Consider the following 16,862-nt stretch of genomic DNA (forward strand, 5'->3'; position numbering starts at 1 on the left):
AAAACTCTGTAGTGTCTATAAAATGACCTATTAAATCAAATAATAATAATAAAACATATTGTCAACTCAATTTAAAAAATAATAAATCAAATTAATTTAATTTCTTACATTATAATTTTATATTTTTAATAAAATTATAAATAATTTTGTTTTTATTAAAAAAATATAATATGTATATCTCATTAAAATAATAAACAATAATTATTGTATTCATAACCATGGTATTTAAGAATATATAATTAACAAACAAAAGAAACTTATTAAATTTATCAATAAATATATATTAAAAAAATATTTCTAGACATAAAGCCCATATATATATATATATATATATATATATATATATATAGGCATAGTCTAGACGAAATGGCCTTTTCCAAGACTTTTTTTATGGTTAATTTTAATCAAAATATAGTAAATATTTTAAAAAACTTGAGTTTAAGTTCTTTAAATCTCTAGAATTCGAGTGCCCGACCAGTTTTTTAGAGTGCATAATCCTTTTATGCATTCAAAAATGTATTTTAAGCAACAAAAAATGACATTCTTTCTTGAAAAATTATTTCGTTTATAAAGAGTGCATAATTCTTTTATGCATTCAAAAATGTATTTTAAGCAACAAAAAATGACATTCCTTCTTGAAAAACTATTTCGTTTATAAACTAGAGTATATACATATATCAAAATTCATTTTAATATAAAAATTAAATAATGATTTATATTTATAGATATTATATTTTAGAATTTTATATTTAAATTTAGTTAATAAATATATAAAAATTAAATAACAATAATTTATTTATATTTATTATCATTTTTTGAGTTAGGGTTTTCTCTAGCTAGCTGTGAGTGTCTCTCTCTATATATTTGGAGACATATTACATTCAAAAATTAAATTTAAAAAATTATAAAACATATTAAAGGAAAATGCCAAAAACATATATATATAATTGTATGTATGAGATTTAATAAAATTTAAAATAAAAATATTTTTATAATGTGAAATTTTAGTTAATAAGTATATAAAAATTAAATAGCAATAATTTATTTATATTTATTTTATTATTAATTTTTGAATTAGAGTATTTTCTAGCTAGCTCAAAGTGTTTCTCTTTATATATATTTAAATACATATCACATTTAAAAATTAAATTTAAAAACTATAAAAACATGTTGAAGGAAAATACCAAAAACATATATATATATATATATATAATAATATGTATGAATATTTAATAAAATTAAAAAAATGATTATAAATAATATTATTAAGAATTACTATAAATATATCTTAGTTTTTAATCTACTAATTATATAGAATAATCAATTTATACTAGTTATAAAAAATTTAAATAACATACATCAATAGTCTTTCATTTCACATATGTCTCATGTCTCCTAATATAATATATAGTATTAATAACTTCTATAATATCTTTATAAATTATTATAAAATTTTATTTAATTTATTAAAATTATATATTAATTTTGTTTTAAACTTATGAAATGCAAAATATACTAATATTTATCTATAAATACAATTAATTACAACTCTATTCTCTTCCTTTTCTTTGGCCCCTTGGACCACACCAACTCTCAAAGGATTATCAACATGACATCCACGCTTCTCAAGGGCACCCACCAGAGTAAAGTTTCACACAGCTAGTATATAGCTAACACCCTATATAAGGTCACTTATATCCAATCTCTCACTCAAGTCATCAAACCTATCCAATCCCTCACTCAAGTCATCAAACGAAGGAATATGCGAATCGCTATTAGCAAATGTGCGTTAGACGAGGAATATGCGAATCGCTATTAGCAAATGAAGGTTTTGACCTTATATCCAATCTCTCATTCAAGTCATCAACCCCCTTCTTGTGCGTTAGACGAGGAATATGCTAACCGCTATTAGCAAATGAAGGTTACAAAACTCAAGGCACATCAATCTTCTGCAATGGAGTTATTCCAAGAATCACCCCTAAAGCAAAGCTGTTTGGAATAAGTGTAACACTATTTCCATTATTTCCATTCCATTCTTTAGATGTGGTGACATGAGTGGGACACATGAGTAGAGATATTTTTTTGAGTTTTTTTAGTGTGATATTTTGGAATTTTTGGTGTCAATGTTTAATGAAAAAATTTATAGTGAAATCTTGATTTATATTATTTAAATTAGTTTTTTAGTTTTTTTATAGTATATATAGATTCAACACTCTACAAAATTTTAAATAAATTAGATAAAAAAAATCCAAACTGAAAAATTTCCAAAAAAATAACACTAAAAATAACTCGTTACTTCTTTGCCACTGACAAATATAAAAAGTGGATGCAATAACCCCTTCCCTTTATCACAACACATCTCGTCTTACTTCTTTGCCACTGATAAATATAAAAAGTGGATGCAATAACCCCTTCCCTTTATCACAACACATCTCGTCAACCTTGAAAGTGTCCCTCTTTAACTTGTTACAAACAACGCAGAGGATGCACATGTGAAACCATTCAATTCATGAACTTATGCACTTGAGGTCCAAGGTGGTTTGATTTTTTTTTTTTACCGATTTCCTTGTCAAAGCTCATGCTGCATATTGGTCATTCATAGAAGTAGAGCATCACAAAAGTGCATAGAACCACTTCCATACACACGAGTTACATTGATTCTGGTTGGTTTGCGACATCGAAATTATGGGTTTGGTTAAATATGGTAGAATTAGGATTTGTATTTTGAAAATTTTAATCTAAATTTAAAATCAAAAAATAAATTTATAATAATTAAACAACTATTCAAATAATATATAGACACACTCTTTCAATTCAAATATGTATTTGTTTTAATGTAGTATGCCGTATTAATAACTTAAATCTTTATAAAAAATAATTTAATTTATTAAATAAATCTATATTAGTACTTATATAAATACAATTAAATATCATTTTTAAAATTATTATTACTTTTAATAAAGTAATAAAACATACAGATTAGGCTAAAATCAATTGATTTTCTAATATAATGATCCTTATTTGGCATAATGGAAGCGAACTTATAATATGGAGGTTGATTTGATCCACAACATGACGACGTACGTGTGCAGAGTTTTTATTTGTTGAGTCAATTCAATTCTGAGAGTTATGAGGTCGACTGTACTGGGGAACCTGTTTACACAACTTTCATGTCCGGCCTAGGTTCATATATTGTGGTAGAATATTCAATATGAGGCCTCAGGTTTTCTAGTGGACCAGTTGCTGAGAGCCAACTCCATGAATTGAGAGCGAAATTATAAACCAATACTTCCCAATTAGCACGAAACTGTGATTTGAGGCATACGTAATCTCCCATTCCTACCGAATAAAATAACCCATGTATACCAATAACCCTATAAATATCATCTACCAGAGACGAAGGCATCCTTACAGTCTCCTTCCACCACGAGGAGTTGGAATCTCCATCCTTCTGAAACTCCCACATAATCACATCACTGAAGCCATCATTTATACCTTGCTGGTTCTGTTTTATTATTCCCGCTAAAATTAGAACCCGCGAACCGCAAGTGAACAATTTAGAGAAAACGGTCATGGCATTATACTCAGGCCCCAGCTCGTTTTGTGCATTAGGTAATGGAACAAAAATGGAGGTCCTGTCTCGGATGCTGAACCCTAACACCCCCCGACCGGCTCTATTGTTTCCCTCGCAGTAAAAGAAACTACCGTCGTTGGAAAAAACTATGCCACCGACCATTGTCCAAACTTGGATATCATCAGGCAGGAATCCAACAATTTTCCATATTTTATCGCGCAAATCGTAGATTTCCACTATGTGGTTTTTTGGGCGATTCCCATGGCCAACCGCTATGACTTTGTAGTTCTCTCCATTGCCACCCTGCCTGTACGGCATGATACCTGTGACAGTGACCCGTCTTATGGATTTCTTGGAGGGGAGTTGGAAGGTCTTCTGTGTGAGAGGATTACACACTCTGTAGACCCCGCTTTTGTTAATCTCCATCAAGAGCAGCCCCGCCGCCGATCCATGGCAGTAAAGTCTGTCTCTGTCGTCCTTCTTTGCACTTTTCCCTATGAAGGAAAGGGAGATAAATCTCTTCCACGTCTGTGTGGAGAAACAGTAAGCCGCACAAGGTCTCGTGTTTTCGTTTAAATTGTGAAGAAGTAGCCATGGCTGCTTTCCCTTGGGTGGCGGCTGCCCAGCCCATCGACCAATTATGAATTTGGTTGAAGAGACCAAAGCGTTCCATTGCTTGGAGACGAGGCGAAATCTGCACAAATATTCAACTGGCAGCCACGACAATATCTCTTCCCGCAAGTCCTCGGGCAATTCTTCCCACCATGCTGAGTGACCAGCCATATTCAGTATTTGTACACACAATATACAAATACAACATGATATATTTGTTTCGTGTTACACATGAAATGTCAGAATACAGGTGAAACGCCATATCCCTTAGTTACACGTTTTTCATACGCAAAATATCCAACATCAACATTAAATGCCTACTAAAATAAATAATAAATAAGCTTTGGTAGCATGAGTCCAGGTATTACAATTAATCATGTTAAGAGTATATTTCATCAGAATAAATTACGATAATCAAATTAATTAATAGTTAAGAGGTTATTAAATTTGTAAATTAATAATTTGAAAGTATACTAGTAAATTAGTGATAGAATGTTAATCGAGGTTATGGAATGTTAATCGAGGTTATTTGAGATAGTTCAATTCTCACAAATGAAACGACTACATTGTACATGTCGGGAAAAAATTATTAATGATCTGAATTATTTTAATTATTTTTTTAATAAATTTATATAATAATAAAGTAAAAATTACTGAACTCTAATAATTTTATAAAAAAATATTTTATTTATAATGGATAATATAATTAATATACATATGTTTTTATTTATTAATTTAGAAATTATAATCTCACACAAAATTTATAAATATTAAAATTAGCCCATCCATGGATTGAAATAACTATAAATATGTATAATTTCACATGTGGTATCATATTTTATAAGTTTTTGAGGAATAATTATTATCTTTCTCATTTAAATTTATTTTTTAAAAATAATATGTTAAATTTATAAAAATATTTTATAATCTAAAAAATAATGATTATATATTATAACAAATGTTTTCCAGTACACTTTATAGGCTATTATAAAAGTGATATGTGATTTCAGCAGTACTAAATCTAGAATCCCTTTTAAAATAAAAATAAAAACTATAATAAATAATATTATAATAATATTATTATTATAATGAATTATTTCACTATTATAAACTAATATGAAAGAAATGTTAAAATCTTTCATTCTCACTCTAGAAAGTAAATAAAATATTTCGATATCTATATGAAATAACATAAATTTATTTCAAAAAAAATAAAAAACTTACAAATAAAAATCTTATATATATATATTTTTATTAAAAAATGTATAATTTTAACATTTTTTTTAAACATATTTCCTTATTACCTGCCAATACTTTTTTAGCTCCTTTCCTGTCACCTGTCTGTAGCTTCATGCGGCAATCACATAAGCATCTGCATGTCTGTATCTGTTACAATAAATTATGAAATGCTGCGATGTGTTCTTAGTTTATTAGTGAGTATTATTAATATTATCATATTAGTTTATGAAATATAATAATAAGACTTTTTTGCATTATTGTAATATCGTAAACGTCGTTCAACATACACGTCGTTCAACATACCATAAACGACACGGAAAAACACCTGGGTAGATGATTATTTATCTGGAGAATAATTAGGATTTTTTTAGATCATAATAAAGAAAAAATAATTGAAATTAAAAATTTTCAATTACTTTTCATTAGAATGATAAAAAAGAGAATGATAAAAAAGAAAGGTGTAACTCATTTAAATTTTAAATATAAAATTAGTTTTTTTATTTTTATTTTTTTTAGAAGTACTTAACTACTCACTCTATACCACTCGGGACAACCAGACAATTTCACTTCTATCTCTATACCACTGGAGCCAATCCTAGCCAACCATTGGGGTTTTTTTATTATATAAAATTAATATGTTTCAATTAAAATATTAATAATAATTAAAAATTATAATTATAAATAAAAAAATTTCAATATGATAGATTAAATAATATTAACATGTATTTAAAAACAAATTAAACAACATAAATATATTTATTTTAGTGTGTAAAATATAGTTTATAAATAAAATATCTAATTACTCATTTTAATTAAAATATTTTAGTGTCAACTATATATAGATTATATATAGTATTTTTTATATATAGTTAAAAAATACTATGTATATATTATATAAAGATATTGAAAAAAATTATGGTTAAAAATTTCAAGAATAATATTTTGGTCAATTTTGTCCAAATTGTATCAAAGATTTGTTGGGAGTTCAAGTTTAAGCTATGTAGATTACACAATCCAAGTGCCTAAGGATATTTTCAAGGCATTAAATTAATTTATACATTTAAGAATACAATTTAAACAATGAAAAACTATACAATTTAAATAATGAAAAATTTAAGTGTTGTGTGTGTATGTGGGTGTCTACATGTAGAGAGAGAAAGAGAGAGTATAATATTAATCATGGATCAATTAAGCACTAAGTATTGAGAGGAATCAATAGTGTGGAGATGAAAATATATTTTGGTTTGCACCTCAAAAGATTTGATCCCTCTCAACACATGCTAGATGCATGGTTAATATATATATATATATATATATATATATATATATATATATATATATATATATATATATATATATATATAATCTACAAAACAATGTTATCCATTGCCATATTATAACAAAACTTTTAACCATGTATGCTTGGGGTACCCAATTTGCAATGGTCGTGGAAAAGAAGTCCCACCGAATCGGAATCGGAAGTCTTCGGTTCAAATCTCGTGCTATCCCCCTATTAGGATGATAAGTTGGACATTATGAAAATGTAGTTCTATTAAGCTTACAAAATTTTTTTTTAACCATGATATTCATTGTTATATTATACTAAAATTTTTAATTAATATATTGACTAGTTATCAATGTTTAAGTCAAAGAACACACTTCCAAAAGTAAATTTTGAAATAAAATTTCAACAAAAGATTCAAATTTTCAACAACTCATCAACCCCCAACATTTTAACCGAAATTGCACCTTTCATATTATAAGATAATGGATGTAAGGTATAAGAAATATTTAGTATTTCATATCTGTTTTTTTTCCTTTGCATCTAAAGACTAAAATAATTTCTATTCTAGTTGGCACTTATCTATTCCTTAATATGGTGTACTCTTCAACAACAGAAACTTCATCAAAAACTCATTCTTAGATAATTCTATCATTGTAGTGACATATCCACCATATTAAGTGTCTCTTAATGTAAGCTTCCAAGACAAGATTGGGCACCTTAACATTATGAATCTCAAACTGATTTCATGTGTTGAATGTTTTTTTTAATAATTGCTGATATGATTATTGGCATGAGTTTTATAATCCATATATAATGTGTTCAAATCGAGTGGTAACCATAATGCCATCTTGTTCCTTATTTTTTTCTCCACATTTAGGTTTGCAAAAACTAAAACAATTAATCATGGGTATGGGTGTAAATAACAACGTTAATAAAAAATTATTAGTGATTAACTTCAACTGTGTGGTTTAAAGAAATATTTAAATATAAAACAATAAGCATCAAATAAACGTAAGGAAATCCGACCATGTTTCTTTCTTCAGATACATATAATATTCACTCTCTTTTAAACATATAAGATATTGAATTTTTATTATTATTATTATTATACGACGATATACAATAGAATCACAACCACTCAATATGTAGTTCATTGCATCAACACTATGGAAATATATGTTTAGGGGAATACATAACTAATACTCGAATGTAAATCTCTCTACAATCCACTAATACTATAAAGTTTTGATGAAGCCCATGGTTAACATAATGCGTATTTTTCCCTAGGTCCATGCAAAACTATGTTAATTATGTTTTTTGGGATAAAAACACTAGTAAGATCAATGGTAACTTGTTTGTTCTTACTTAAGTTTATGTTTATAGAAAATGGACTCATTCAATATCACAAAACCCAAAATTGGGAATTCAGCAATAAAATTCGTGACCATTTATTCATTCAATTTTCTATAATTTCAATTCCTTAGTAGGTTCATTTTTCTTAAACTTATGCATCTTTATTTGTCGTGCTTTGTAGCTTTCTTTTTCTTGCTAAAAATATTGGCATTAGTGTGATGATACTTTATATGTCAAATATTTGAGAATGCTCCTAACGTCTCTTGCTCTCTACCTTGATATAAACATGATAGTAATGATATATGTATCCTTTAAAACTTTAATATTTTGAGAAACATTTTAAAGCTTCGATATGGAATTCTTATATAAGATATGGATAATGTAACATAATTCATGTTGTCATGAGATCTATGCAATAGGGTTAGGCTCTAAATCCACTATCTCATTCCTTTTTTGCATTGTTTGAAAGATAAATTGAACACTCATTGTCCATACTAATAATAACAAATTTTACGGCTTTGATGAGTAATTTTCTTTTACTTTGTGTTTATATTACCTTTATGAATTATAAAAGTATTAACCTACATAATAAGAATTAGTGGAATCATACTAGATTTGCATGGTCATATAGCCCTATAAATCAAGAAGCCTCTCTTCATGAATCTTATAGTTTTCTGATCGAATTATCATCCCTTAATAAATACCTCAAGTTCTATCAAAATTTATTCTTTTCTAATGAGATTTACAATGGACATGACTCTTATGGTTTAGTATGAGCATGACATGGTTGAGATATTAATTTAAAATGGATTGCTTAGTCATCCTATGGATATATTTAAAACACTCTAAAAAATGATTAAATATAACTTTGCGTCTAAAATTTTACATTATCATTTTTAATACTATGAAATTCTTTAAGAAAATTATTCAAGAGTGATATTTTTTATTTTGATTTATTAAATTTTAACATTATAAAAAATATAAAGAAGATATTTTATTATACCCATCTATGACAAGTTATATTGTAATCATTTTATAGTCAAAATGTTTTGACTTTCAATTAGTTCTGAAAATTTTAAGAAGATTCTATAAAGTCTATTAAAGTTATGAAAAAAATTTCTATTAAACCAAATATGTTGATTTTTTTTTTTTTTTTTAATTAATTTTGAAATTTGAATTTCTATTTTCTTATTGGATCATATAGATGAAATGACTAATTTTATAGGGTTATAAATAACATTTTTCAGAAATAAAAAATGATTTTAAGAATGAAAAATAAAAAGAATTCTATATGCCACCAAGTGTCATAATAATACAAACATCAAATCTCAATATTTATGAAAATTTCATTTCTAAGTATTTGTGTCCAACTCGTATTTGGGTTTTAAATAATGTGTAATTTTTGAAACTAATTTACATAATTTGTTCAAGTTTTTGAATTTTTTTAACGATCACATTTTATATATATATATATATATATATATATATATATATATATATATATATATATATATATTCACTTTTGATGATGATGATGGTTAATGTCCACTGAGACGAAACTTTGGTCTTATCAGACATAAAGAAACAAATTATTTAGTTTGATTTAACAATTTATTCCTATGCTCAAAACGCTTGGAGAGAAGCCTCCCGAGCTCCCTGTAATTTTGACAACGTAAAAGGCTAAGAAGGTCAGTATTCCAAGAAAGATTTTGAAACTGAGATCTAATGTGGTTGTACGGAGGGCACCCTAAGAGGAAGTGATTTTCATCCTCGATGTTTGTATTCTCACAGAGATGGCAGAACCTTTCCATCCATGGTGTTTTAGGAACTGCCCAACAACCTTTTTGACTATGGAGCTCATGAGAGTTCGTTCTAATCTTGGCTATATTTATTTTCTTCTTTAAGTTAGTTAAAATAGAGAGATCCTTTTGATCTTGGAGGGTGGGGTTGATGAACTTGTTATAATATCTTAATTTTATTTTAGCTACTAAATCTTTCTCACACCACTTTTTTTCTTTGAAATTAGAAGTAACAATATTTTTAATGTTATTAATGTTTTGCAATGCAACATTCTCGTCGATCTCCCAATGGTTTAACCAAGCCCTAATGTCTTTATACCAACCTCATTTGAGCCTTAGGTGGTTTTGGCTGGAATTTAAAGCTAGCTTAGGAAGTCTATGGTCTCCTATGTTATTGAGTTTGTGCTTGTATAATAAAAGCCTAGTCATAGCTAAGCTCTCGGTAGGGGAAAGACCCACTTCTATAAGGAGAATAGGATAGGGTGTGTTGCTTTTAATTTTGAGGTTATACATTATAAAATGCTTCTGGATTTGCTCAATCTTTCTCTAAGATTCTCTAGAGATGCTACAACCCTAAACCTCACATCCATATAAGATATCCGAAGTGACTAAAGTTTCAAAGAGGAACTTCTTTCTATCCCACATTATGAGGCTTACTATTTTACAATTATTTTCAAGACCAAAATAAGCTTTCCATCCCCCATTAATCCTTTTCTCAATGCTATAGTTCCAGTTGAGCTTGTGATGAATATCAATTCCTAAGTACTTATGGGAAGACACTTCCTTATTATCATACAAAAAATTAGCGTATATGTCCTTGAATTTGATTATCATAACTTTTGTTTTGTCAGTGTTAACAATCATACCCATGGTAAAGTAGAAATCCTTAAGAAGTATAAGTTGCTTATCAAGATTAGATGGACACCTTGCGAGAAGAGCAATATCATCAGCGTAGAGAGGAATGATGATGACTATCCTAGCTAAGATTGTGCCAGCACATCCTGCTTCCTCTAAACAACCTTCTAGCTTGTTTATGTAAATGCCAAATAGGGTAGGGGAGGGGGGCAACCTTGTTTAACTCCGATATTACACTTAATATCTTTAGACCACCCCTCATTGCTCTTTAACTTGGAAATTACATTCTCGTATAACCTTATAGTAGTAGCTCTCAAGTCAAAAGGAACCTTTAGCTCTTCTAATCTATTCCAAAGGTTAATTCTAGGAACCGTATCGAAAGCCTTTCTAAAGTCCACAAAGAAACAAAAGAGATTGGATTTATCATTGTGACATTCCTCCCCAATGATCCTAAGCGTAACAAGGTGGTCTGTTTTTGAGTGCTGCTTTCAAAAACTCCCTTGGCCTTTAGCCTACTTACCTTCACTTTCAAGCCATATGCTCAACTTCCTTTCCAAAATAATACCATATAAATTGGCTAGGAGAGGGATGATCATAATTGTCCGATAATTAGAGGGGTTATTGGTATCCCCACTTTTAAAAATAGGGATAATGAGGCTTTGAGTCCATGGTTTAGGGAACCATTGCTTGACCGCTTGATTGAAAAGCTTGTGAATGTGGGGGATGAGGACAGGACCTCCAATTTTTAAGATTTCCACCTGGTAACCTTCAATTTCCTTAGCTTTCCCATTAGCCAAGTGATTAACCCCAAAATTAGTGTCTTCTAATGAGAAAACTTCTTTCGTTGTGAGCATGGTTTCAAAGTTATCCATGACATTTGGACATTCATAAAGCTTTTTAAGATAAGAATTCCAGTCATGTAAAGCAATTTTATTATTATCTTTAGTTTTCCTAGTTAGAATCTGCCTCCAGAATTTCTTAGGAGCTACCTTAGAGAGGTGTAAGATATTCTCTTGTCTTTTATGAATATATTGCCTTTTCCCCTTTTATTTATGGCTTTGTATTTTTTATCTTGCCAATTTTAAGAGATTCATCAACAACTTCCTTAATTGCTCTCCTCGCACTTTTACAATCTTTGTCAGACCATGGGTTGGTTTTGCTATTTCTTTTATTACTTGAAACTTAAATTTAGAACTTGTTAATATAATATGAGAGGGTTATAGTAAAATTATGATAGAGATCTTCTATCATGTCTATACTAGATAAAGGAAGCAAATTAGTTTTTAATTCATTTAGAAAGAGATATTTTTTATTTCAATCAAATATTAACTTCTTTTGGCTATAAGGATTATCTTCTATGGGATCTCTATGCATGAAAAAATTGAGAGTTATGAGGAAAGGCCTATGATCAGAGTTAGGCTCGTGGTCGTTTAAGATGTCAAAATTTGTTATTTCGTTGTATAGATGGAGATCAGAGATAACATAGTCTACCACGCTGCTACCAAGCCCATGGATGTAGGTCATCTGGCTAGAATTGGGCCACTTCTTTAGACCATTTCAAATTATGAGATCCTAAACACTACAGAGCTTGACTAGCTCCGACCTAAACAAATTCTCCCCGAGGTCTTCAGAGCTCCTTTTGTACCAGCTAGCTAGAGGAAGGTCTTTGTCTAACCAAAGAATATTATGGTCAGAATGATTACTTAGAAGAATAGTTTGGTTGCTTGAAGTTCGAGCATTAAAGTCACCCATTAAAAGGATATTGCCTTCATTTCTTAGGCTAGAAATATCATTTTCTAAACCATTGTAAGGACTATTTTTATCTATATTCTTTTTCTTATAGAAGTTAGAATTGATGGGGGGGAATAATAGATTGCTATGTAGGTCTTTTTATCATAAATGTAAGTAATTTCTATCCAACTATATTGGTTGTAAGGGTTGTTTTTATAAATCCTAGCATGGGAATAGATGTTCTTCTTAATGTAACAAGCTATACCCCCAATACCTCTACAGGAAGATCGTTTATTCCAGGTAGACCATAATGTAAAGCCATCTATGTTAGGGACCTTAGATTCTTCGTGCTGCCATGTTTCCACAAGCAAAATAATATCAATGTCATTCGAGATCCAACTTAGCTTGGGGCCTTTGTTCCATGGAAAGCCCTGATAGTTCTAAGAAAAAATCGGGAGCATGTTGAATTGCTATTTATTATTATATTTTTTGTTTCTATCTCGAATAATGGCTTTTCTATTTCTGATTATTGTCCATTTTCCTTCCTTCCTAGCTTCCTTTACCTTTTGAACCTCTTTTCTCATTTCTGCTTAATCTTTTGGAATGAGATCTTCATGTATAAATATTCCCGTTCCTTTTAGACTTGAGGTTTTACTAAGTATGTCATACTTATGGTCAGTAGAGCTCACCTTTATTTGGATTAGCCTTCCTTTATTCTCAGTTAGTTTCCCCAACCTTGTTGCTTCTGTGAGAAACGTTGTTTCAATTTGTAATCTGTTATGTAATTCTATCTGGGGCTATGGCTAAAATATCCTCTTCTACCTCCTCTTTCAAATCGAAGAGGTTCAAGGCCCTTTTGTTACGCTCATGGTATAATTCTATCAATTTTTTCATTTCATTTATGATTGATTTGATATCTAATTTACCTGCAACACTATTTAGGGTGAGACAGCTATTAACTTTTTTTTCTAGCTCTTTAATCATGTCTTTTATTCTAAGACTCTTTAAAGTATTAGCATCTACTTGCTGGGATGTTTGGTTCATATCTTGGTTTTGTTTTTCTATAACCTGCAACCTAGTCTCCGTTGCCTCCATCTTACTCTCCAATAGTTCTATTTTATTTTTTATTTGTTTTTGGATCTTGTCTTCAAGAGATGTGAATTTATTCTCCAGCATGGTTGCTAACTCTATTTGTAGCTTGACTTCTCTTTCTTCTCTATGTTTCTCTAAAGACTCTATATACTCATAGAGGCTCTGTAGAGTAACTGTGCTAGGTCTACCTTTGGTAATCTTTGGTAATTGTGGTGAATTATTTATGCTTGAAAATATATGAGCAGATATGTATTAGAAAAATATAAGGAATGTGTGCACTTGATATCAGCAAGTCGGACCGCAAACGCATGTGTCCTAGATTTTTTTCTATTATTGCAGAGAGATCGTGAATTATCACCGCAGAGAGATCGTAAATACATCACCCTAAATTATTACTGCATAGAGATGGTAAATACATCACCCTATTAGTATGTATAAACACAATATAAAATTAACATATATAATATTAACCTATATAATCTACTTACTATAAGAAAAATATCTAAAATTATTATGTCACTACTTAAATAAAATATTCCCAAGTTATAATGAGAAATCTTTAACAAAACCTCTTTTGAGCCTTATTCATAGAACTCCAATATTATTGCAACAACTACAAAACATCTAACAAACACATTTGTGATTTTCTATCACTTTCTATACATTTGAGTCCTTGCCTATATTAATACAAATTGTTTAGCTAGATGATCAACATTTGAGTTTATATATCTATATATATATATATATATATATATATATATATATATATATATATATATATATATATATATATATATATATATATATATATATATATATATATATATCTAACTTGCTTTTTACTTTCCTAAATTGATTTCTAATTGGAACTGATATTATAGCCACAATTTTACATTTATTGTCTATCTAATATATTAATAAATTAAATTCTCCCAATAATTATAATTTTTTTTTCATAATATTATAAAGTATCTAAAACTTAACTATTCCTTTACTAACAACATATGTCAAAATAATATAATGTATTGATAATAGAAAACAATTCTCCCTCCATTATAAATCTTTATATCTCTCTGGTATACCCCTAAGTCAACGTATCTTTTCAATATTATATAATGTTTTTCTTTCAAACATTTTTTCCCACCTTTAATAACTAGCTTTAATAACTAGCGTGGTTTTATGGGCAGTTTGTTTAGGAGTCATATAAAGTTTTGAAATATCAAGTTGCCAACTAATGCAAGGTAAAGAGATAAACATTTGTAGATGCATTAGTTATTTAAGAATATAGACAACAAACAAAAGCCAATTGATGCCATTTGTTGTGTAATTTTTTATTTTTTTTTATAAATCATTTTAATGCAAAATAGAAATTTTATTGTTTTAACTAAACACTTACTGAACCTTAACTTTGTGAATTCAATTATAAAAATCTAGCTACTTAAAAACTTTAACAATTTTATTTGTTTAATATTTTGAAAATTTGTTTTAATATTCTAAAGTAGAAACATAAATTCAAAACTTGAAGAAGCTCTTACAAAATGGAACCTTGTAAAATCATAATTTTTAATAATTAAACAAATTTAGAATCTTTATGCATAGGTATGAGGAATTTTTTTATATTTCTGTTATTAATTACTTTTTACATAAGAAAAAAGTACTAAGCAACAATGGTGCATGTTAATCTTATTTAAAATAATTTTTGAATAAGAAATAAATACTAAGTAACAATGCGCATATTAAAGTTATTTAAAATAATTTTATTTTAAAATACTTATTTAAATTATTTTGTCCATCAAAATACAAATATTGATTAATAAATTTTAAAAATATACCATTAAACTTCAAATAAAAAATAAAAAATAGCCTTTAAATTTACCAATCTTATTAGCATATATATTATAATATGAAATATCTCTTTCTATATATATTAAACATATCATCAAATGTACGGTGTCTTTCGGCTTAAGGGTCTAGGGGGTTTTTGAAGTATAGTTCCCATGATAGCATTATATAAGTGAATATCCCAAAACACAATAAGTTAAAAGGCTATCGATGATTTAATCCACTAACTCTTTTGTGTTTAAATTAATAGATTTGAATTGCAATTCAATTACTACTCAATCTCATATGGAAATATTTCTTATTATTGAAAAATGCATGTGATGGAAATTAAATGAGGTTGGGACACTAAATTTTATTATATATATTGACTTGACTTTAATGAATATTTTGTATAAGATTTGCCATGGGTATAATTAAATAGTTATAAAACATTTGAATATAAGCTTTATAATTTTATTTTAATATTAATATTAAATAGGCTTTAAGTTTTACTTTTTTTAGAGAGTTTATAGTAAATTTATGAAAATGTAAATTAATTGTGAGTACAAGTTTTTATGTTCGAATTCACAAGATGATAATTCATGGCCTAGTGTTCATGGAGGTTAGGACTTATTAGGTAGTTATAATGGAGGTTAGGATTTATTAAATAGTTATAATGGAGGCTAGGACCCACTAGGTAGTTTTAGTGGTGGGGGATGACTTCATATAATGTAAATATGAGACTGAATAGTTGTTGATTTCACTAGACACAAATTAAATGTTAGAGTAAACTATTAAAAACATTCTTTACTCTTTTATTTGTTCAAATCTCACATATCTTAATTCTAGATTTTTTAGACATTTTTTATTATTATAAAATATTGATATTAAATAAAATAATAACTTTTTTCAATTAAATTTAACTTCAATGGTAAAGTTGTTGGGTTATTTTAATAATTTCTAAATTTATTATATAATAAAAACATTTCTCATAAAAATATGTAACTATTTTTTAAATATTAAAAAAAATAAACACAAATTATTTTATCTCTTCTTTTTTTAATATTAATATTAAATAAAACACACACACATAGATATATAATGTTTTTTATTTTTAATTTTTAATTTTTATTTTATTATTATTATTTTTTTTCCCACCTTAAAATCAAAGTTTTTATTAAAAAGTTACAAAGTAGATGCAACAAAAAATTCTAAACCAAACTGTGAATCCACCAAACTGTGAATCCACCATGTGCAGAAAGTAAAGCCACAACATAATAAGGAAAATAGAAATGCACTTACTAATACTAATAACCATAAAAATATTATAAACTATAAACATAAACCTTAGTCTCTCCAAATATTCAAAAAAAACAACCAATCAACAAAAATATAAAGTAGCAGTTTTGTAAATATCCAAGTACCCAATAATCATATACAAATAAAGACAAGTCAACTAAAAAAGAGCCAAAACACCAATGAACCCTGTATTGCCCCCACA

The 16,862-nt window shown here is 27.9% G+C and overlaps 1 protein-coding gene across 1 annotated transcript; it reads right to left on the reverse strand.

Moving 5' to 3' along the window:
• Positions 1–3,157: 3,157 nt before the first annotated feature.
• On the reverse strand, positions 3,158–4,357 carry LOC149164743 (F-box only protein 6-like). The gene has a single exon (XM_089429596.1). It carries the CDS (start codon positions 4,355–4,357, stop codon positions 3,158–3,160), a length of 1,200 nt encoding a protein of 399 aa, XP_089285722.1.
• Between the last annotated feature and the right edge of the window lie 12,505 nt (positions 4,358–16,862).

This window comes from Pinus tabuliformis, chromosome 5_1 (genome assembly GCF_031772625.1).
Source record: "Pinus tabuliformis cultivar Carrire ecotype Pingquan chromosome 5_1, CPIR1, whole genome shotgun sequence".
Classification (NCBI taxonomy): domain Eukaryota; kingdom Viridiplantae; phylum Streptophyta; class Pinopsida; order Pinales; family Pinaceae; genus Pinus; species Pinus tabuliformis.

Bases quoted from the DNA above. Each gene is read 5' to 3' on its own strand.
- LOC149164743 (XM_089429596.1), bottom strand. From the start codon at position 4,357: ATGGCTGGTCACTCAGCATGGTGGGAAGAATTGCCCGAGGACTTGCGG.